The sequence below is a fragment of the Paramormyrops kingsleyae genome, chromosome 21, assembly GCF_048594095.1.
Source record: "Paramormyrops kingsleyae isolate MSU_618 chromosome 21, PKINGS_0.4, whole genome shotgun sequence".
In the NCBI taxonomy this organism is placed as follows: domain Eukaryota; kingdom Metazoa; phylum Chordata; class Actinopteri; order Osteoglossiformes; family Mormyridae; genus Paramormyrops; species Paramormyrops kingsleyae.
The window spans coordinates 14,169,448-14,191,885 of record NC_132817.1 but is presented as its reverse complement, the minus strand read 5'-3'; the positions used below and the strand labels follow the sequence as shown (position 1 = coordinate 14,191,885).

Below are 22,438 nucleotides of genomic sequence, written 5' to 3'. Positions count from 1 at the left end.
CGCCTAACGTGTTCATCCCCTCGGCGCTTGCCGTACAAAGTGAATTCCTGTGAGTTCGCGGGATTTTAATTGTTGCGAATCGAACTTTACAAGTAACTCTGCTTTCGTTGATGCTTTGTGTTTAGTTTTCTATAGTAAACGAGACGCCAAACCTCGTTTACACCGTTAATCATTGAACGGTGTTGTCATTTTAAGAAAAAAAACTTTCAGTTGTAATAACCGAGTTCATGATGATGATGATGATAATGAAGTAGAAATATGCTACAGAATCAGGCTGTGTCTGTCCGTGTGTGTGGGAGGGTTATATAGCATTCAGAATTAATTAGGTGCCGGCGAACTGGGTGAGGCGGCTGTTAGCAGCGGAGCTAACTGGATCGCTGCCCGTTACGTTGGCGTTCAGTCCGATCGGCCTCCGTGTTAACCGGTGCCATGCGTTGTCTTTTTAATCATTAATCGGAACCATCGATCTCGTGATAAATGAACAAGTCACTCAGCCTTTGCCTCGGGTTAGTGTAACGTCACCCCATGGAGGCGCTGCGTCTCGTCGCGGATGTCAGCTTGCCCAACCGGTCTGTGAATACAGATACGGAGCCCGTTTCGATTTGCGGCGATGGCCCCGCGGCGGAGCTACATCGTGTCGGTGGACGTGGGCAGCACTTTGGTTAGAAGTCACGTCTACGACGGGGAAGGCCGGGTGCGGGGATCTTGCCGAGCCGAGGTGAGTCCGGGCTGTCACTCTCATTCACCCTCTAACTATATAACTTTGTTTATAGGTTTTTTATATCGCCGCTGTACATTAACTATTTCGTCAACTGTGTATTTTTACTTTTTGACTGTTTATACGGACTGACAGCTGTCGCCGCTGTACCCGGAGCCCGGCCGGGTCGAGCTCGATCCCGAAGCGCTGTGGCGCTGTTTCGTGGACGTAGTTAAAGGCGCCGTTCGCGGTGGGTCCCAATCCTCTGGTACCTCCGGGGGAATTTCACGGGCTGCATTCTTTCTCTCTTCTTTTTCTTTCACTTTCTCTTTCTCACGGCTGACTGGCTTTCTGTCCTTCCACCTGACCAGACTCCGGTGTGCAGATGCGCCATGTGGCAGGCCTGGGCATCTCCACGCAGAGAGCAACTTTTACCACCTGGGACAGGTGAGCGCTGGAGCGATGGCTGCGATTCCCTGCCTGCCGTGTGATGCAGATACATTTTACGCCGAGGTCTTAAATTCAGCATCTCGCTGAGCAGGGAGCCACACACTTTGTCCCAGCTTCCTTCTTGAAGCTTGTAGCCCCTAGCACTAGGTTTACTGAGCTTTTTATTTTCTGGTGAGAATCCCCTCCGCCCGAGCTCACGTTGAGAGGCCATTAGCTCCATTGTCTTCCTGCTTTTGTTGTGCAAAAACACTAGTTACCTGTGAACCCTGCCACATTTGCATTTCTTTACCCCCACGGCTGCTGGCAAGCTTGCCATTTCTATACAAAATATCCCACACTCTGACTGACCCACAAATATGAAAGACACAATTTCACAAAATATAGAAAACAAGTGTTTTATTTGTCAAAAATAGACTGAAAACAGAATCAATAATAATAATAAAAAGTAAAAAAAAATTCTCAGTCCCTCAGTTCCTCTTCATCATCTCAGTGGTTTCATAGTCAGTGTTTGCAGCGTTTGCAGACCCAGTAACCTCCGTACCTGTATTTGGCGCAGGTGAATTTGCAACACTTTGTGCAGAGATATCTGCTGCGATTCCTGTTGCAGCTCTCTTGTACCTGGCACTGAGTTGTCTGAACAGTTCCTGGCACAGCAGCAGCAAATGATGCAGCAGCTGCAAAAGCTTCCCTCTCTGCCTCCATTGCCTTTTGCAGCATGAATCGGTTACGGAGTTCCGTGGCTAGAAAACTCAGAAATGATCTTCTTTTGCCTTTCCACCCTGTGCACGCCTTGTACAGAACATAGGCATTCACCGCCGCCAGGTCCAGCATGTTATAAAATACGGCTACTGGCCACCTGTGTGTTGCTGTTCGTACTGTATACTTGCGTGCCATCTGGTCCAACACATCTACACCACACTGTAAAAGCAGAGAGAGAGAGAGAGACATGGGTATATTTTTTTCTACCCGATATAGGCCTGTATAGTACATATCAGGAAACATTTTAGCACTGGTATAAAATTATATGCACATTCACATACCTTCATATGGTTGTAGTCTGTTATCGTGTTGGGTTTCCTCTTTATGCCATCCCCGATCATCACGTCTCGGTGCAAGGAACTCAGAAGACACACAGTTTTCTTTTTTTTTGGTGCATAGATTGGCAAGGAGACACTGCCGCTTCTAAACACTGACGTGCAGAATTTCTCTCGGCCTGCAGTGTCCTTTGCCGATGGAGGAAGCTCACGACGAGCTTTATTCATCGTGCCCAGTAGTGTGGTTTTGCGCTGAAGCAGTCTGTGTGACAACGACAGTGAGGTGAAGAAATTGTCTGTTGTGACATTTCTCCCATCATGCAGAAATGGCTCCATCAGACTCATGACCACGTTCTCTGCCAGGCTCTCCCCCTTCTGACGATTGGGGTCCTTTCCCAAGTAAGGGGACGCATTGCAGACGTATTTGGTCTTCAAATCCGTCGCCATCCAGAACTTGATTCCAAATTTGTCCGGCTTGGATGCGATATACTGTGTGAATGGACAACGAACCTTGGTCGGGAACAGCTGTTCATCTACGGTCATGTGTTGTCCTGGAGTGAAACTCTCAATACAGTTCCTAGTGAAGCATTTCCAGATGTCCGAGATCGCCACAAATCGCTGCAAAAAAAGGCAGAGAGGGAAGCTTTTGCAGCTGCTGCATCATTTGCTGCTGCTGTGCCAGGAACTGTTCAGACAACTCAGTGCCAGGTACAAGAGAGCTGCAACAGGAATCGCAGCAGATATCTCTGCGCAAAGTGTTGCAAATTCACCTGCGCCAAATACAGGTACGGAGGTTACTGGGTCTGCAAACGCTGCAAACACTGACTATGAAACCACTGAGATGATGAAGAGGAACTGAGGGACTGAGAATTTTTTTTACTTCTTTTATTATTATTATTATTATTGATTCTGTTTTCAGTCTATTTTTGACAAATAAAACACTTGTGTTTCTATATTTTGTGAAATTGTGTCTTTCATATTTGTGGGTCAGTCAGAGTGTGGGATATTTTGTATAGAAATGGCAAGCTTGCCAGCAGCAGTGGCGGTAAAGAAATGCAAATGTGGCAGGGTTCACAGGTAACTAGTGTTTTTGCACTACAAAAGCAGGAGGACAATGGAGCTAATGGCCTCTCAACGCGAGCTCGGGCCGAGGGGATTTTACGTAGATTTGCGTAGGTTTAGGAAACCTAGTGCTAGACTGCAGATGGTCGTGTAGAAGTCTCCTGTATTGCCCCCCAGGTGGACAGGTGAGCCTTTCCACAACTTCATTACCTGGCAGGACCTGCGTGCAGCGGAGCTTGTCCGGTCATGGAACCAGTCCTGCACAATGAAGGTGCGTTCCCTGAGGCTTGAGTGGCGCGGGGGCTTCAGCTCACCTGGGCGTGGGGGTCGCTTTGAGCATCCGTTCGCTTTCTCTGTCCCCAGGCTGTCCATGGGGTGATGAAGGTACTGTATTTCCTGACCAGGCAGAAGCGCTTCCAGGCGGCCAGCCTCGTGGTCTTCAACACCCAGCACGTCACCTTCCGGCTGGTCTGGGTGCTGCAGCACTATAGCCAGGTGTGCGTGCCATGACTCCGTGCCGTGCGTGCCGTGACGCCGTGCCATGACTGTTGTTTCTGCTCAGGTGTGTAAAGCTGTACAGGAGAACCGGTGCTGCTTTGGGACCATCGACACTTGGCTGCTCTTCAAACTCACAAAAGGTAGGTGTGTGTGTGTGTGTGTGTGTGTGTGTAAGTATTACATGACACCTGAGAAGAGGTGAAACCTGCTCATATGTGTCAGCTTCTCCATTGTAATCCAGGTGCGGTCCATGCTACAGACTACTCCAACGCAAGTTCGACAGGGATATTCGACTCATACCAGGTGGGCCTTTCTGTTTCTCTGAGCGCCAGCACCCAGAATGCTTCACAAAACGGCCACAAAACTGTGCCAGCCGCTTCGCTGCATCCTGATTGGTGTGCTCCCTGAGTATGATGGCGTGTGATTGGCTGAGGCCTGTCACCCTTGCCTTTGCCCTGCAGATGTGTTGGAGTAGTTTTTTGTGCTCCCTCGTGTCCCTGCCGCTGTCCATTTTACCCACCGTGCAGGACACTGGGTGAGTGATCTGTCAGTGTTTCCAGCATGACGCACACATTTGCTTGAAAAGTGTAATGTGATTAATATAAAATGGTCAGTTTGTGGCGAGAGAACTCAATCGGTTAACAGTCTGTTTGTGTGTCCGGATGGGTGTGAGTTTAAGTCATGTGGTCTGCTGAGTAATTGTATTACAGTTGGGCTCTTGAGCAATGCCTTTAACCCATGCTGCCCCAAGACTGTGCTGTGTGACTCTAGACTTTTCTTACTTGACATTGTGTTTCACAATAGTTTCTGCTCAATTCATTAATTAGAAACGTATCTTCTGTTTCCTTAAGTCATAACTTTGGCTCCACGGATCCCACCATCTTCGGCACGTCCCTGCCCATCATGTGTGTCGTGAGTATGGCAGGTGTGGAGCCTCAGAGTCCATCCCGCTGAGCCGTCGCCACGTTCCAACTCCCTGCCTGCTGCGCTTGCTCTCCTCCAGGTGGCGGACCAACAGGCAGCCATGTTTGGGGAGTGCTGCTTTGATACGGGAGATGTGAAGATCACCATGGGAACTGGAACTTTCATCGACATCAACACGGGGAGCAAGCCACACACCTCTGTGGCGGGTACGAGTAGGGTGACCACCTAATCCATGTCAGGAGCTACAACAGGATTTGTAAACTACCATTTCATACATTTCAATTAAAAGGACCAAGATTTCACTTAAGCACTGGGTTCTTGCGGTATGCTGATTGGTCAGTCTCCTATAATCATGCATATGTGTCAGTAATGTTAATGCGAAACAGCTGGATGAGTCTTTCAATCTAGGAACTAACCAAACATTTTAGCAGAGCACAGAACCCTTTCAGCTTTAAAGTAGTTCGTAAAAGCTGAAGTAGCTCATAGTGTGACATGGATTAGGTGGTCACCCTAGGTACGAGATGGGAGAATCCCAGACACATTCACGGTACGGGGGGGCGAGGACTTACTGTTCTCTTTGTTATAATACGTGTGTCTGTGTGTAGGGCTCTATCCCTTGGTGGGCTGGAAGATTGGGCCAGATGTGGTTTACCTGGCTGAAGGCAATTCAGCTGACACTGGGACAGCTATCAAGTGGGCACAGCAGCTGGGTGAGTGTGGCGGGGGGGGGGGGGGACAGTCCTCAAACTGCGATGCTGCTGCCCTCATAAAAAGCTGCAGCAATATTACCTGTTGAACTTCGATTTGGCTGTTTCTGCGCATTCGTATCCGATGGCTGACGGCTGCACCGCTCTGAGTTAGGGCTGTCGCGATCACGTCGCGATGTAATGCCAATTGTATGGCGCATGCGCAATAATCACCAGGGCTTTAGATGATGGATGAAACATTTATCTGGGTGCTGGCTTTTTGGTGCTATATCGACGTTTACTTATGCCCACATTTTGGTAAGCAGATTAGTAGTGCACCTAAAATATTAATGAGATGCCTGTTGCAAAAGTCTGCATTTGTGTAAATTTGTTGTATCCTTATTTTTTAATAATCCTGTTGGTTATGAATCATTAGTGATAACAGGCTGCTTCTTACTGCTGGAGGCTCGTCAGTCATTGCTGGAGCCGCCGAGCTGTGCGTGTTTAACAGGAAGTGATGTCATCACATCACATGTTCCCTCCACACACAGAGCTCTTTTCAGATGTGAAGGAAACTGAGACGATGGCAAACAGCGTGGAGGATTCAGACGGGGTGTGCTTTGTGCCGTCCTTCAGTGGCCTGCAGGTATGTGCGACATGCATGGGGTGTCTATCTGCTGGTCACCTTCTCCTGCTGCTGCTACTGGTTTTGTGCATTAACTCCTTCCCTTCCTTCTGCTCACCTGGCCAGCATTCTTGTAAGTCATTGGTTAGTCTCCTACTTCTCAACATTGACTGAAGCTGGGGTGTTTCCTTTCAACTCACTGCTTTCCTGTGTGTGTGTGTGTGTGTGTCTCCCAGGCTCCACTCAACGACCCCATGGCTTGTGCCTCCTTCATGGGTCTTAAACCTTCCAGCACCAAGAACCACCTCGTCCGGGCGATTCTGGAGTCCGTAGCGTTCAGGTGGGTAACGTATGCCACGTGACCCGGAGGGCCGCCTTGGCCGCAGCGATGCCTCGGTCGCCAGTCACAGCCTGGTGCCGCTCTTTCAGGAACAAGCAGCTCTACGACATCATGCTGCGGGAAACTCGAATCCCCATCACCAGGATCAGGTAGGTGCGGCCGGCTATGAGATCCAGGGCTCGGAGGTTCCCGAGGCCGGGCTGCCTGTGACGTGCGTGTACGTGCGACTTCAGGGCGGATGGAGGAGTCAGCACCAACAATTTCATCATGCAGATAACCGCCAACTTGCTGGGGAAGAAAGTGGAGCGCTCAAGTCATTTCGACATGTCCAGCATGGGAGCGGCTTTCATCGCAGGGCTGGTAGTCGGTAAGATTTGGTTATATACATACCTTTGTTTTTCTATGTTTGATTAGACATATACAATATATTTTTGCTGTCCAATGAAATCTACCTATGTCCACTTTAGAAGATGACTTTTACTGTAGATGTAATATCCGCATTCCCCTCAGTCTACCGTGAGCGTTTGACATCTTATTAACGCATGACCAGATGTTTTATGAAGTTGTCTGTTCAACTAGTACCTCCACTGGATGCTGAAAGGTGTCCAGTAAGTGTCCCCTTGTTTGGAAAAGGCGTTGACTTCGACTGCAGAATTCTGGGTAAAATATGAATTATTAAGAATCACGACTGTTGAGCATTATTATTATTATTATTATCAGTGATGTGCTGAGCTGATACCAAAGATCAGACTCAGAGTCAATCCAGCCAAATCTAAAGCTTATCTATTTCATTTCCCTAATCCACCCAGTTTGCATCAGTACCACAGATTGTAAGGTTCCGTCACATGCTGCAGTAAACCTGAGGCCCGAGGCTTAAAATTACAGACTATAAAGATGTCAAGGGTGGAGTAACATTATACACTGGAAACTCGAAGTAGCCAAACAGCTACCTGTGATGTTTGCAATGGCATCCTTCCCTGAAGAGGTAGCAACAGAGTGTCGTTTAATACAGCAAATCTGATTAGGCACTTCCAGAAGTTTCATAAGGAAGAATACTGTGAAACTACAAGGGTTACTCAGAAGAAGAATGCACCGATGCCTACTCTATTCGTATGTGTTCGTAAGAACTTATTAATAGATTGGATTGGTACTCGGAATCGGCAAATATAAATATTGAATGGATCAGGTAAAAAAATGAGAATTCAGAAAAAAAAGCCCCTTATTATTGTTGTTATGCTGTGAGGATGGATCCCAATTGGGGTTGGGCCAGTATCTGAATTTGCATTATCAATTATTGCCACAAAAAATGTCTAGATTACTGATAATATCAAAACACGTGATCGAAAACATGTGTATGTAGCCTATTTTGCATTTCCATTCACAAGCAATGCAAAGGTATTGTTTGTTTAAAATTCCATTAGAACAGTTTTACCAATATTTAGTTTCTATTTGGCAGGGCATAGATACTGAACAGGAAGATTTACGATCTTAACGCAGGTCTAGCACATGAGCAGGAAATACTGACCAAATAAACAGTGCACCGACAGTGGTTATTATTGTATAACGAAAGTAAACGATGCCCAAAAGAAACTGCAGAGCGTAGAAATAACAATAACCATCATAGTTGTTTGTATGTTTTAGTACACTCTCATTAATTAAATATATAGGCAAACTGCTATCGCCAGATGAGGAACTTAAACGGTAACCAGTTTACGCATTTTTAGCAAGGAACGCAAGCATGTTTATTTGGCTAGGTTTTAGCTGTGCACACAGTGGACATGCAGTGTGCGTCATCTTTTTCGTGGGATGTTTTTATCGCAGAACGGCAGGAGAAAAATATTTTTTTTTGTGTGTTTGTTTTTTAATCCGATAGCGCAGTTTGACCCTTTGTAAATAGAATTAGCTGTTACTAACAATGAAAAGTCTTTACGCATTTTTTCGATTTATATTGATATAGTTGGAAAATAACCAATGAGGAGGGAAAAATTGTATTGATCCGTAATCTATATTATACGTCCAACCCTAATCCCAGTCGCTGTCCGCTGCCATATCTCCTCCTCACCTGGCCGCTTTCACGGAGGTACTAACAGCTGTGTTCGCTGTAGTTTCAGTTTTGCGTAATTGCTGACCTCCTGACCCCCAGCCCAGTGTGTGTATCCTGATCCCCTCGTGAGCGCTGGTTCCGATATCCCCGCATCTGGATGAGGGCCTGCCTCTCCCTTCACTTCCCAGGATTTTTTGGCCTTTCCTTTAGTGTTTTGGTTACCTGTTTGCTCTGCATTTGGGTCTCCTCTTCCCTTCATGGGTTTTCACCAGCAGCAGCCCCAAATATATTTAGACAAAAATGTATCAGTTACCGTTATCCGTCAAAATGTCCTCATCAGTGCCCTACTAACTGTAAGGTCGTTACTGAAATGGGTCTGTCAAATTAACTTTGTTAAAAGAAAGGGCACTTTACTGGTTTTTAACAAACTGATTTCCCAATGTTAGAAATGCTAAAGAGAAACCTTGTTTGCCCTTTATTATAAGACCTGTCTTCTGCCCCCTCCCCCCCCCCTTCCTGTTGCGTAATGTAACACAGTCCTGTCATTTATTGAAATTGCTTCGGGAGAAAGAGGGAGGCCTTTGGCTTGAAGCAAGGGATCTCCCCGCAAATGCAAACATGGCAGAATCATTTTCACGCAAGAATGAGGTCGCATAGGGATTGAGGGAACGATCGCAATTGAGCTCTCAAATGAGATCGCATAGGGGTGTAAATCAACACCACGATTGAAAACTAATTACTCATCAACATTAGTGTCAGATAATTTACTTAAATCGATGGTTGTCACTAGAAACCTGAAGAAAGTTTGCACTGCTGTTTGTTTGAATCGGATACTGCTGCCAAGGTAAAGTAATACGCTACACCTCTTGTATGAAAACTATTTATATTTGTATTAGTTAACATTTGTTTTCATGATGGTCCCCTGTATCGGTTACTTTTATTACTCATTTTAACAACTTAATGTTGATAGCTAGATAATCAGAGCTTTATCTTACTATGTTATTTCCAAACATTTAAACTAGTTGTTGATAACCTTCGGAGTTCTTGGAATATAGTGAACTGGGAGACTAATTTCGAAGTAATTGTGCGCCATTGGAATGCGTGATAAGCTCTACAATCGCCGTAGTAGTACATTTAAAACGCTAAATCATTCACTGATGGCTGTGTGAAGATCGGTTTCTGTTTGTGGTGCAAAGGGAGACGCATTACAATTTTTCTGGTTTATTTTGCAAAATAGTTTCAGAGAAAATGTTTTTCATGCTCCTGAAATATTAGATTTTTGGAGATGAGTGTTGTTCATTGGACAGTGGTGATATCTACCCCTGATAATGTGCATACATGTGCAGTGTTGAGTATAGTGTCATGCGGTGTTTCTCACTGCCCTGTGGGGGCTTTTGTGCCACCATGTTGGGCCCTTCTCTCCTGCAGGCTTCTGGAAGAGTCTGGGGGATCTTAAACGGTTGCACCAATCCGAGCAGGTGTTTGTGCCACAGGTGGAGCGCCGACTCTACACGCCAGTGTTGCAGGGATGGGAGAAAGCAGTGCACCGCTCTATGCATTGGTACAGCAAAGACCTGACGAAACGTTCTGCTGGGCTGAGGATGGCGCCCCCTGGGGACCAGCAGTGACACTACTGCACCGAGGCCAAACCTCAGACAGCTATAGCTACTGATTAACCCGTGTTAATTAATCTGTACGTGATGACCAGCAGCTGGTGTGTATACAGCCCCTCATTCCTCAACAGCTGCAGAAATACAGTGAAAGGCATTTTTTTTAAGTAACTGTGTTAATCGAAGATATCTTTCTCATGGGAACAAAGGGGCGATGTCACTATGCAGATCATTCAGTATGACTGCACTGTCGTGTTGCAGTTTACACACTGTGTGTGACCAATGTTCTGAAGGCATCTCTGCTTGGAGACATTTGACTCTGTAAGAACCATGTGATCCCCGAATGATCTCTAAGGACACTTGGGGCACCCATGCAGAATGAGAACCTTATGAAGGTGCTACACAGGCTATAGACCCGGCAGCAGCGATTCTGCTGTAGTGTCAGTGTTTACAGCTCAATTGAAGTGGCATTTATGGGATGAGTCCTCAGCCAAAAAAAATGTGGTTTCCTGTAGAAGATGGACTGCGTGTTTGCACCCTCCTTCAGGTGAATGACACTGTCCCTCATCATGCCTGTTTCTCTGCCAGAGTGTCCAGTTCTGTTCAGGGTGTTTCAGGTTGTTCCGAATTTTTAACATCATTAAAATCAGTGAAACATTTTGATTCAATGCCCCATTGTTTGAATGTTAATGATCTGAGGTCCTTTGAAGTTTCGCCAGGCTGCGGGGTGTAATTTAAGATGGGCATTTCAGTAGCGGCCTGCCAACAGGGGGGACGCTATCTATGAGAGCCAACTTCAAAGGTCTTCCACAGGCCGTGCCAAACTGCAGGTTCCAATCAGAGACAGCCTTCAGTGAAGCTCTGCTGATGTCGCATTCTCTGATTGGTTAAACGCTATGCTGTCATACACAAAGAGTCTCGCAGAATGCTTTGCCTGGTGCTATTTATATGGCTTAAATATTACAGCTGATTCATCTGTTTCAGCAGACGTTTTTTTCCATTGAAACTTAAAAGTCTTTTTTAAGCGTGTGCCCTTTAGTTGACTTGAAATATTATGTGCCTCTGCTGAGCAGAGCCCAGGAAATGAGCAGGTCAAACTACTTTTACTTTAGGTAATACATCCATATCCGGCTGGTTTTTTCCCCAGCTACTACCAGTTTCGCGCACGTTTTAACCAAATGCTTGCTGTGAGGTCACCATGTCTGATGGACGAATGTCAGGTAAGATGTACAGTTGGGGCACTGCGGTCTGTTTACTGGTGCCAGTTTATCCAGACGGAGCGGGCAGTACTGGGGCACTGAGTGGGTGTATTCTGCACTTTTGGGTGAATTTCCACATTGAGGTGTGAGCCCCTCCCTCCTTCCCTCAGCACGGCCTGCCTACTCAATGGGAGGCTGCCTTCATCCATGCAGCGAACCTACAGATGAAAAAGTGGGTGGAGTGCAGTGTGGGTAATGGCTGTGTCTGGGAGGAGCTTGTGCATTTATACTGTCACGGGCCTCATCTCCCCACATGCTCTACAGCAGGGCTATTCAACTCGGGCATCTCGATTCCAAATCCAGGCCTTGTTTTCAGATCTCCCAGGTGGTTAGTGTAATAATTACTGATTCTGATTGGTCAGAGGCTTCACACCTGGCTCACAGGTGAAGGAAGGCTGGAAAATCTGCAGGGCTCGGCCCTTGAGGACCGTGAGTTAAATAGCCCTGCTCCTGGGGATCTACCACCCTGCAGATCTTAGGTGCAGCCCTAATTTAACACATCTGATAGAGGTAAACAGGCCCTTCAATAGCATCTCGGTATCTGAGCCAGCTATGTCAAAACTAAGCTGGCTCTAATACTGAGATATTACTGAAGGGCCTGATTATCTGTATCAGGTGTGTTAAATTGGGGCAGCATCTAAGCTCTGCACGGTGGTAGATCTAATGGGGCAGGTTGGGCAGCCCTGTTCTACAGCACCAAAAGCAGATTATTGAAAACTGGAAAAAGTTACTGTGTGGGCAGCGGACACAAGGTGGCCTGTGATGCAAGTGTGGGAACCGAAGCCAGGAAGCAGGGGCAACAGGTATCGGTTAGCCTCACCTGTTACTGGCAACACCCCCCAGACAACACCTGGCCTCCAAAGACCCACAGAACCCATCTTTTCATAAGTGAGGTTGAGACTTTCAGCAAGAGGGGGAGAAAGACTGCCAGTGTGAGACAGCGTTCCAGCAAGAAATAGTGTCAGACACTACCAGTATGAGACAGTGTATCAACAATAGTGTGTCAGACTGTACCAGTGAGACAGTGCACCAACAATAAAGTGTCAGACTATTGCAGTGAGACAGTGCACCAACAATAAAGTGTCAGACTATTGCAGTGAGACAGTGCACCAACAATAAAGTGTCAGACTATTGCAGTGAGACGGTACCAGCAAGAGAGCATCAGATTGCCATTGAGAAAAAGAGCAGCAGAGACTGTGCCAGGGAAAGGCTTCTATGGGAAGGTAAGTTGAGCCCCAGCTCTGTTCTCACACTTCTCAAAGGGCTCCGTTAAAGCAAATCAGTGCTGCTATTAAATTGCCACTGACATAGACAGAGTAGGACTGTTGAGTGACCCCTTGTCTGTGCCCCACAGTGTTGTGTGAGAACATGGGTTGCATATCTGCAAAGGCGATGTGTTTACATAGTTGTGTCGTAGTGTACGAATCGTCAGGCAGGGCTGTCAGATGACCTGCGCTCTGCCAGGGTTTTCCGTCAGGTCCTTTGGCAGTAATCTGCTTACCATGCGGAATGTTTGAGGGTCTAATTAAAAGCAGATTTGCCATAGGTGGGATCTCAGTGTCGGCAGCCTATGGCAGGTGTTACACTGCATGTAACCTCAGCACAGATTTTCCCAGTGTGCTCACTGCAGCTGACTGTCCCAATTCTCTATTCCAACTGTGCTATTACAACACTAACCAAAAAGAAGGAAAGCTCTGGTCGCATCTGTGGTCAGCCTGTCATTTCTCCTGTTTCCAGCCAGTTCAGGGTGAGAGGGGTGGAATCATCCCCAGGCTTAAATCGTAGTCAGGTAAGTAGTTACCTCATTTGCTGCTAGGGCAGTATATTGATGCTGTTTAAGTGTAAGATTTAAATGGCTCACATTAACACATCATTTTACAATTAATTACTTTTTGATTCACCGTGAGACCACTTTTCCTTTTTGTAGTATGTGTTGTGGAAAAGACTTCAAATAGCTAAGACAGGTAGAGTTACGGTTTTTATTACGTTTGGCGCATTCAACTGCTGACTTCACTTAGGCAAGCAGTTGGTTCAGGGGCCAGCTGTTTACCCTACCGTCATCCACCACGTTGCAAAATACTGTATCATGTTAAGGGAACCCAAGAATATCTTGGAATCTGGAGAGCGAGGAAGCGCGCATGCGCACCGGCATCCCGGCTGCCTCGCCGCTCCAACGTGGTTGGTGCGGAACTGCGCTTAGGGTCTGTCAGGGGACGGACCTTCTGGAGAGCGTCAGTCATCGGCACAGACCCCCGGGTGCACGGTCACTTTAGCACCGTTCATTTACGCACACCAGCTCCAGCTCGTTTCTGCTTAAGGAAATCTACAGTTCAGCCATGGCGAAACATAGAGGGAAAGATGAGGAGGAGAAACAGCACCAGACCAGCTGGAAGGATTTTATTTACGACCGGAGAAGCGGAGAGTTTATGGGACGGACAGCCAGTGGTTGGGGTAAGGAGCTCCTTTAGGGGCGACTGAAGTGTAGATTAGTAACTGACTGAAATGATGTGTGCGCAAAATCTTTTTTTTCATTCATACTTTTACCGTTTAAAAGAATCTGTGTTTACGAACATAGCAGAGGTCTTAAGCATGTTTTTGTTTTAATGATGCACAATAGTTTTGGTACCTCGCCTTACCTCTCGTGCCCAGCTCCTTTCACAATAAGTGCTTATTAGAAATGCATATAGATGATCACCATTATACCTCCCATTCAGTGTTATCCTGCACAGAAAACTGCTTATATTACCGCCCCTCCAACTACGATCATGAACTCAACGCTTACAAGTAAAACTGCCAAGGCCAAGGCAACACGTGACACCGCAGATTTCAAGTGTTATCGATATTAGGAACAGACTCCAGGTATTATAGGTTTAACCAGATTTACGATTAAACTAATCCGTTAAGTCGTGTCGCTGCCGCGGAACAGGTATGTATTCATATTAAACAAGTCAGCCATGTACAGTACGGGTACCTTTACTATTAGGCTATAGCAGTCTGATTGATGACATAAATGTCTTGCGTGCGGAGTTCCCGTTCATTGTGAATGCCATATTCCTTCCATACTCTTCAGTTTGACCCCCTGGTTCTGAGTAATCTTCCTCTTCTTTTGATTACGACATGGCAGCTTCCCAGGGTCGTCTTGAAGGGGAGCCTTCGCAAGATGCCAGTCGTGCAGAAAACACTCTATTTTTGGCTCCGCGTTGAATGTCTTCTCAATAGACATATCGAGTGTGACGCTTGAAGGGGGCGACTTATTCTCATGTTACTGTACACTAAATGCGGACTCTTTCTGCGCCGGCATTCGCGGTGCCGTGGGCGCGGTGCCGGCTTTCATGGGCTCGGCGGTGACCGGAATTCCTGTGTACCGCTCTCTGCTGAGGCATATTGGCATCCTTCCGCATGTGGACGGAGCTCTGTCGATACCTTAGTTTTTGCTTTCCTGCTGCAGGTCCAATCAGCTCATTCTTTGAAGCAGCGGTTTGGTTTCGGCTTTAATGAGGATACTCCGGTTTCAGGAAATCACTAGAGGTCTTTCTTTTGGAGTACCTCCAGATTTATAGCGGGATTTTTTACTCTGTCCAGGAAATGTCATCCTACTGTAGGAATAGAAGGATATATTATGTTTCTTGAGTTTCCTGAGTGTATATTTGGCTGTGTGCTCAGCAGAATATGGTTGAAAGAAGGTTTATTCCAGTGTATTTTATCGTGTACTTTTGTAGTGGCATTAATATTTTCACACGCTGAAGCCATGTTAAACGCAATATGCATGTAAAGAGTCAAATCTGTCCAGTGCCAGGAATTCTGGGTAACCCACTAGAATGTATATCATGGGAAAATTAAATTGGAGGCCTCTGTGTTCTGCGAGAGCTGTCCTTGCCTGGTGCTTTGCCCTAAAACCTTCCCTACTCTCTACATCTCCAGCTCTCATCATCCTCTTCTACCTGGTGTTCTACGGCTTCCTGGCTGGCATGTTCACGCTCACCATGTGGGTCATGCTTCAGACGCTGGATGACTACACTCCACGGTACCAGGACCGAGTGGCCAATCCAGGTGATTTCTAGGCCAGGGAGTCCGGTCCAGGGCCGAGTGGAGTAGGGGCTGCTGTGTTTGGGTCTGTGCTGTTCTTTGCTTGGGAATGCAGCCTGTTTCTGACCGGGTTTGGACTGGGATTAAAAGCGAGTCCTGGATTTTTGTCCATACAGGCTCACTACACATACATGCTGATTGGAAGGGTGGGAGTCCCCCACAACAAATTGTGTTGGCCCACAACCTCGTCGGCCCACCGGGGAAATGCCCGGTATGCCAGATGGCAAGTCCAGGCCTGTGTCTGTCTGAATGTTTTCCAGTCAGACCCCTTTCAAATATGTCTTTCCTCTCACCAGCTGTGACTGTTGTGTAAACCTGGAACTTAATTCTGACTTCTTGGTAATATATCTTTTAAATATAGCTATAGTTGTAAGTGGTTAATTTTCATATTTAAGATGGGGCCTGTTCTGTAGCCGTGTCCTGCTATTGGCCATATTTCACTTGTGGGGCGGGGCTTATGGTTATATTAGTTATAGGGTCATTAGCATGCTGCTTGAAAAATAGGGGAGTAAATTCAGGGAGTGCTAGATCACACCACTATCACCTGACACTGGACTTTCATTCGCCTTCAGCTCTGACTCCTCCGAGAGGCACATTAATAGTCCTCATGGCTCCAGTGAATTGAGAGACAGTGTGAGACTGATTCATTGTGAGGTTGTTTTGGGCAGTATTTCCTTTACTTGACTGAATAGCATGAAAATGATACAGGGAGATCAGCAATCAGAATGATCTGGGGAAAACATTACGGTGGTTCTTTGTTCCCCAGAAACACGCCCCATTTCCTGAGTACTTCCTCCTCGCCCGTTTTCCCACCATTGCGTAACTGTCTTTAAGAGGTAAAGCTCTCTGTCGCCACATGTGTCATTTCCCTCAGGCCTTGTGATCAGACCGAAGACCATGGATATTCTGTTCAACAGATCAGAGCCCTTGAACTACGGTCCGTATGTGGAGCAGCTGGAGTCGTTCCTACACCGTAAGTGGTAAACTGTCCGCTCGCCTTACCTTCGCTCGCAAACACCGAGACGGGCATGTAAACAGAGACGGCCCTCAGTAGATGAAGAAATAACTGTGTGTTGTATGACTCGCCTGTCCATGAGAACATCAAACACCGGAGGGGTAAGTTTCACTGCCGTGTGAAAGCGTGTGAATGTTTGGGAAAAGATGTGAGTGTGTGTGCAGCAAAGCCTACTTGTGGGGAAAATAAGAGCACGTGTGTGTGTGTGTGTGTGTCTCCCTGCCAGAGTATGATGACATGGAACAGAAGAACGAGCAGTGTGTGGCCGGCCAGTTCTTTGAGCAGGACACCCACCCACAGAAGAAGGCCTGTCAGTTCAGCCGGAGCGTCCTGGGACCATGTTCCGGCCTGCTGGACCCCAACTTCGGCTACCCCCAAGGCGAGCCCTGCGTGCTGGTCAAGATGAACAGGGTGAGTCTCTTTCTGCTAGACGTTCTCATGTTACTTCACACCTGGTCCTCCGTACCGGCCCCAGCTTAAATCCGCTCTATCATCCTCTCTTCCTCCAGGTCATTGGGCTGAAGCCGCGAGGAGATCCTCACATCAACTGCACGGCCAAGGTAACCGCGATCCTGGTTGCTTTGGCAGTCATTCAGGTCCCGTGTAGTCGCATGAGGGCAGCCTCTCAGATGATTGGACTGCGTACGTACTGCATAAACTCAGCCGTTACGTTCTGTCCTGCAATGGAATGACGGCTTTCTAAGTAAGACTGCGACAGCTCTGGGTGATGTTTAGCTCTGCATTGAGGGCGCTTTATGCTGCAGCATGTCTTCTGTCTGTCCCAGTGTTATCTGTGTTCATGTCTCTGTTTTTATTTCGTCTCTCTCCATGCTGCCAGCTGAGAAATTAGTGAACTACTGGGTAAGAGGAACAGTCCGAGGCGTCCCCAGGTCCTAACGCTAAATAGGATTCAGTCTCTCAGTCTATCCCTCACTCTTGCAGCTGTAGGATGGCTTGTGTTTTACTGCTTTTACATAGCGTCCATACAGACCATGATGTATACCTTCATATCCCTTAGCTTCAGAAGGCGCAGCTCTGTCTAGCTCTTTGAGTCAATTTTTTCCCCAACCCAGTCCTCGGGGACCTCTAGACAATCGATGTTTTTTTGCTCCCTACCAGTTCCCAGCAATTAGCTGGGAGGGAGCAAAAATGTGGACTGTCTGGGGGTCCCCAAGGATCGGGTTTGGAAACACTGTTCTAGCCCAGTAAAAGACCACCTCACCATCAGTTTTTCCATTGATAAATTCACTCAAATTGACTTCAGAGCAAATGGGATAATAAATGCAAATTTTGAAGTATCTTTTCATCTTCCGACCTTTTATCGTAGATGGTCATAGGGCACCTTGAGCCTATACCAGACAAAGTAGGCTGGGGAGCAACTTAAACGTAATGCCAGTCCATTGTGATACACACATACACAAAATGGGGAATTTGGAGATGCCAAATTTTGTTACACATCTTGTAACATTTTGCCGGGAAAAACCTTTGAATCCATGCTCCCGTTTCAGCTCGTTTTGCCCTTTGGCTGCCATCACCTTGTGGGTGAGGTTGACCTATGACCTTGTCCTCATGACGCTACTGTTTGACATGAAGGTATACAAGCAGTTTTTCTCCAGCTGCCTCCCCCCCAAGCCACTGTGACTAACCCCTGATTGGCTGCTTTCACTGCGCTCCCACATTAAGTCGCTTGTTCAGACTAAGACTGCGCTTTTGTTAGAGGGGAAGGGGACTCCAGTAGTCAGACAATGCAGGCTGTCTTTTCTGTGTTGATTTATCGCAGAGTTATTTGTGCATGCTTCACAGTCTGCCCCCTACTGGCGCAGTCTAGATATAGACATCATCTAGACCAACACCCATATTTATAAGCGGTAGGATCACAGGAGACCCGTACCTCTTTTGTGCATCTTCAGAGTGTCAGTTACATGATGTGCTCATTTTATAACATTAAGAGAAAAGGACACGGAAAATAATGCTGTAGTGTAGCCTGCAACACACATTAGTGAAATGATAGTTAATGGTTCAGTTAGACATGCGAGAATGGTACGTTTTCAGCCAGTTGTCTGTGGGACAGGTTTATATATGGTCTTCTACTGGTGTCCCTATTACAGCTGAAAAACCAGCTCTGCAAAACTTTAAAACAACTGTAACAAAGACATGATACCACAATCAGGAAATGCGGTGGATGTAGTTTATGGGATATCACTTTGGTGACAGGCCTGTGTCGACAAATGGGATGTTTTTAGATCCCACTTTTTATAATCACTGATAGATTATAAGCTGGTTGTGGAGGAATTTTCACGAGGTGAATGCTGCCACAGACTGCCTGGTTTTTCTGGTATTGTCAGTGGGACACAAATATTTCTATTTGTAGCAGCTTATGAAATCCTCATCCGGTTAGTGCACGCCAGCTGAACGACAGCCGTAGTGTCTTGACTTATTCCCCAAAATGTGTTCGCTTAGGTGGGCTCAACGGGCAGCTCTCAGAAGATTAAATACTCAGAAGATTAAATAGATTAAATCACTGTTCCTCCCTCAGTTCCTGAGCTCACGGGAGTTTTTCTTGCATAAAAATGGTCTGAGGGCAGAACGAAAAGGTTCAGAGAGGTAACCAACAGGTTGTAGAGAGGGTGGGTCCAAACAACTACAGGAGGCAGGACCAACCAATCAGATGTCTTGATCCTGCCTCCTGTAGTTGTTTGGACCCACCCCCTCTACAATCTGATTGGTTATCTCTCTAAACCAATTATTTTTCATTCTGCCCTCAGAACATTTTTATACAAGTAAAACTCCCATGAGCAGTTCCTGATGTATGGTGTTTTTCCGTGACTTTTATTATATTTTTAAATCTCCATTTTCCTTCTTTCCACAGAACGAGGGCTCTGTTCAGATGCAGTACTACCCTATCGAGGGAAAGTTTGACAGGATGTACTTCCCATACTATGGGAAGAAGGCCCAAGTGAGTGTCAGCTTCTCCCCTTCAATCCTACTGGGGACAAAATGTCTAAAGACGAAGATGAGAACTGACTCTGCTGTCTTTGTTATGCCTAGGAGACGTACGTCCAGCCCCTGGTCGCGGTGAAGTTGCTGTTGACTAAGGAGAACTACAATACGGAGCTGACTGTTGAGTGTAAGATCGAAGGCACCAACCTACGTAACGACGATGACCGTGACAAGTTCCAGGGCCGCGTGACGTTTAAATTGACAGTGACTGAATGAGAGCTGTCGTTTCCTGAGTGCTGCCATGAAGGTGGCGCAGTGGCTATCAGCCAAATCTTGCCTTTTCTGTCAGCCTGGACTGGGGACCCAGTCTGCGCTGAGGGGTTGGGATGGGCTTGTTGTTGGCAGGGGGGTGTTTCATTTCAGCAGTGTGTTTCCACTTCTTGTGACTCGCTCAGCCCCAACTGAAATATAAGAACAAGAGAAGAATATAGATGCCTCATTACCTCCTACTGCCTGTAACTCCTCTCTGTACCTCTCAGTGCCCTGTAACCCCTCTCTGTACGTTCCAATGCCCTGTAACCCTTCTCGGTACCTCTCAGTGCCATGTTGCCCCTCTCGGTACCTCTCTGTGCCCTGTAGCCCCTCTCGGTACCTCTCTGTGCCCTGTAGCCCCTCTCGGTACCTCTCTGTGCCCTGTAGCCCCTCTCGGTACCTCTCTGTGCCCTGTAGCCCCTCTCGGTACCTCTCTGTGCCCTGTAGCCCCTCTCGGTACCTCTCTGTGCCCTGTAGCCCCTCTCGGTACCTCTCTGTGCCCTGTAGCCCCTCTCGGTACCTCTCTGTGCCCTGTAACCCTTCTCGGTACCTCTCTGTGCCCTGTAGCCCCTCTCGGTACCTCTCTGTGCCCTGTAGCCCCTCTTGGTACCTCTCTGTGCCCTGTAGCCCCTCTCGGTACCTCTCTGTGCCCTGTAGCCCCTCTCGGTACCTCTCTGTGCCCTGTAGCCCCTCTCGGTACCTCTCTGTGCCCTGTAGCCCCTCTCGGTACCTCTCTGTGCCCTGTAGCCCCTCTCGGTACCTATCTGTGCCCTGTAGCCCCTCTCGGTACCTATCTGTGCCCTGTAGCCCCTCTCGGTACCTATCTGTGCCCTGTAGCCCCTCTCGGTACCTCTCTGTGCCCTGTTGCCCCTCTCTGTACCTCTCAGTGCCCTGTTGCCCCTCTCTGTACCTCTCAGTGCCCTGTAGCTCCTCTCGGTACCTCTCAGTTCCCTGTAGCCCCTCCCGGTACCTCTCTGTGCCCTGTAGCCCCTCCCGGTACCTCTCTGTGCCCTGTAGCCCCTCCCGGTACCTCTCTGTGCCCTGTAGCCCCTCCCGGTACCTCTCTGTGCCCTGTAGCCCCTCCCGGTACCTCATATTGTCCTGTAACCCTTCTGTCAATCCCAAAAGTAATATAAAACAAGGCCATTAAGCTGTGGTCGGGTGCCATACTAGAAATCTGTAAATAGGTGAACTTGTTTTCCCCAGTTCTCTTTGCTGTTTGGGTTTTTTGCTTTTCTCTATGTACATATTTAATGAGTTCTGTAGCACACTGTTTTAGTTGAGTAATTATTTGAAAGAAAATGTCAATGAATAAATGTTTTTAGTCAGGTCAGAGTTTTAATGAAAATGAATTATAAGGTGAGTGATTTTTGTAAGCTGTGCAGGACCTGTGCTTCATGCAGATGAAATGTAGACAGCTAAAAATAAATGTGATTTTGAACACTGTATGCGCATGCACATGGCATTCGTCCAAATGTTTAAGCCGCTTGCTTGTCCTTCAGCTACGAGAGGGCACCACACTCGCCATGACTGATTTATAGTACAGCAGCACCATGTGGCTTTCTATGACGTCTGAAAGGAACTCATGTAAAAAGAGTATCCCCCCCCCACACACACACACAACTGCTTTTTTTGTCTCCAACCTCACTGGGAAATTCTGCTTCAAGTTTGTCAAACAAAAATCAGGGAGGTAAAATACTGCCCGAAATGAAAAAATTCTAATTCTTCACCAGCAGTGTTAACTCAATGACGGCTGTATTAAACACAGACACGCAAGAGTATGTGATGAAGTATGATTTTTAAAACTTTTTATTGTTTCAAATCACCTTGTTCGAAGCACATTCAGGAGGAATATCTGAGACTTTTCTCCATTCCTTTTAGTCACAGTACACCTTTAATATCTTTAACCCTTCCTCACTTCTCAAGGCAAACGGAAGCCAAACACCCAAATGAAATCACCCTTTCATGTGAATTGATGAAAGCGCAGCCACTCGCACAAAGGGGCCATTATTGTGGGATCACTAGGCGCCAAATGCCCAGCTGAGTGTTGTATTAAACAAGGTTCTGTCTTTTGGTTTACTGCTTGCAGAGCTGCACCCGCAGAATCCTTGTCATGTTCCTAAAGTAGTGAGTGATAAACCATCTAAATGCAAAAATCTTTTCCCAGAACTGTGTTTGCCAGCTGCAGAAAATATTCAAACTACCGGCGCTCATTTGGAGCAGGTTATACACAGTTGCTTGGTTTATGTTAAACATAATTCCATGGTATACAGGATTAACATACAAATCATCAAGCACTTTTATAAAAATAAATTGCTTTCTTTGTGTTACTTTTGTATCAGTTGTCTGCCAAAATTATTCTAAATTTCACAACCAATCAGTAGGTTTACACCATGCATCACTGATACTACTTTTTAAAACTGTGTCCGCAGTATTTGCTGGTCTTATTTGATTCATTTCTTGCCGTCAGTTTTTATTTACTTCTGTTTTTACTGGCCAGTTAGTCATGAGTTCACATTGACAACCTCATTGAGGTAAACAGATGATGCGGTACAGAATGTCACGATCCTCTTCATTGGCCACATGCGGTTCACGGTCTTGTTGTCCTCATCCACTAACTCTCCCACTCCTTCGCTTCCGACGGAGCCCACGTATCTGTTTGACCTTCTGTTAGGACATTGCTTCGACGTGATAAGAGTCTGTCCACCTGCACAACTGGTTCTTGTTTATGATCCTCCGACTGTTAACTCCTTCATGTCCTACAACAGCCACAACGAAATATGTACATGCACTCATGTGCTGTTACCATTTACTAACTTGGTTTTAGATGGAATTTGCATGATAATTAGAAACAAA

General features: G+C 46.7%; 2 protein-coding genes across 2 annotated transcripts; both read left to right on the top strand.

The window, feature by feature from the left end:
• Positions 1–26: 26 nt before the first annotated feature.
• Positions 27–10,633, top strand: gk5 (glycerol kinase 5). The gene is made up of 16 exons (XM_023798106.2): positions 27–718; positions 854–947; positions 1,069–1,144; positions 3,421–3,514; positions 3,607–3,738; positions 3,806–3,881; positions 3,983–4,044; positions 4,203–4,276; positions 4,593–4,653; positions 4,745–4,871; positions 5,271–5,375; positions 5,903–5,997; positions 6,213–6,316; positions 6,406–6,465; positions 6,550–6,683; positions 9,789–10,633. Exons 1-16 carry the CDS (start codon positions 611–613, stop codon positions 9,986–9,988), a joined length of 1,602 nt encoding a protein of 533 aa, XP_023653874.2. The 5' UTR covers positions 27–610; the 3' UTR covers positions 9,989–10,633.
• A 2,724-nt stretch (positions 10,634–13,357) lies between these two features.
• On the top strand, positions 13,358–21,028 carry atp1b3a (ATPase Na+/K+ transporting subunit beta 3a). Its single transcript, XM_023798123.2, has 7 exons — positions 13,358–13,680; positions 15,151–15,279; positions 16,190–16,288; positions 16,557–16,741; positions 16,840–16,890; positions 19,200–19,286; positions 19,379–21,028. Exons 1-7 carry the CDS (start codon positions 13,566–13,568, stop codon positions 19,544–19,546), a joined length of 834 nt encoding a protein of 277 aa, XP_023653891.2. The 5' UTR covers positions 13,358–13,565; the 3' UTR covers positions 19,547–21,028.
• Positions 21,029–22,438: the final 1,410 nt, after the last annotated feature.

Excerpts from the sequence above, each read along its gene's own strand:
- gk5 (XM_023798106.2), top strand. The coding sequence starts at position 611 with ATGGCCCCGCGGCGGAGCTACATCGTGTCGGTGGACGTGGGCAGCACT. Across the intron at positions 948-1,068 it reads AGTTAAAGGCGCCGTTCGCG|ACTCCGGTGTGCAGATGCGC; the intron begins GTGGGTCCCAAT and ends CCACCTGACCAG. Across the intron at positions 1,145-3,420 it reads ACTTTTACCACCTGGGACAG|GTGGACAGGTGAGCCTTTCC; the intron begins GTGAGCGCTGGA and ends ATTGCCCCCCAG.
- atp1b3a (XM_023798123.2), top strand. The coding sequence starts at position 13,566 with ATGGCGAAACATAGAGGGAAAGATGAGGAGGAGAAACAGCACCAGACC. Across the intron at positions 15,280-16,189 it reads GGACCGAGTGGCCAATCCAG|GCCTTGTGATCAGACCGAAG; the intron begins GTGATTTCTAGG and ends CATTTCCCTCAG. Across the intron at positions 19,287-19,378 it reads ACTATGGGAAGAAGGCCCAA|GAGACGTACGTCCAGCCCCT; the intron begins GTGAGTGTCAGC and ends TGTTATGCCTAG.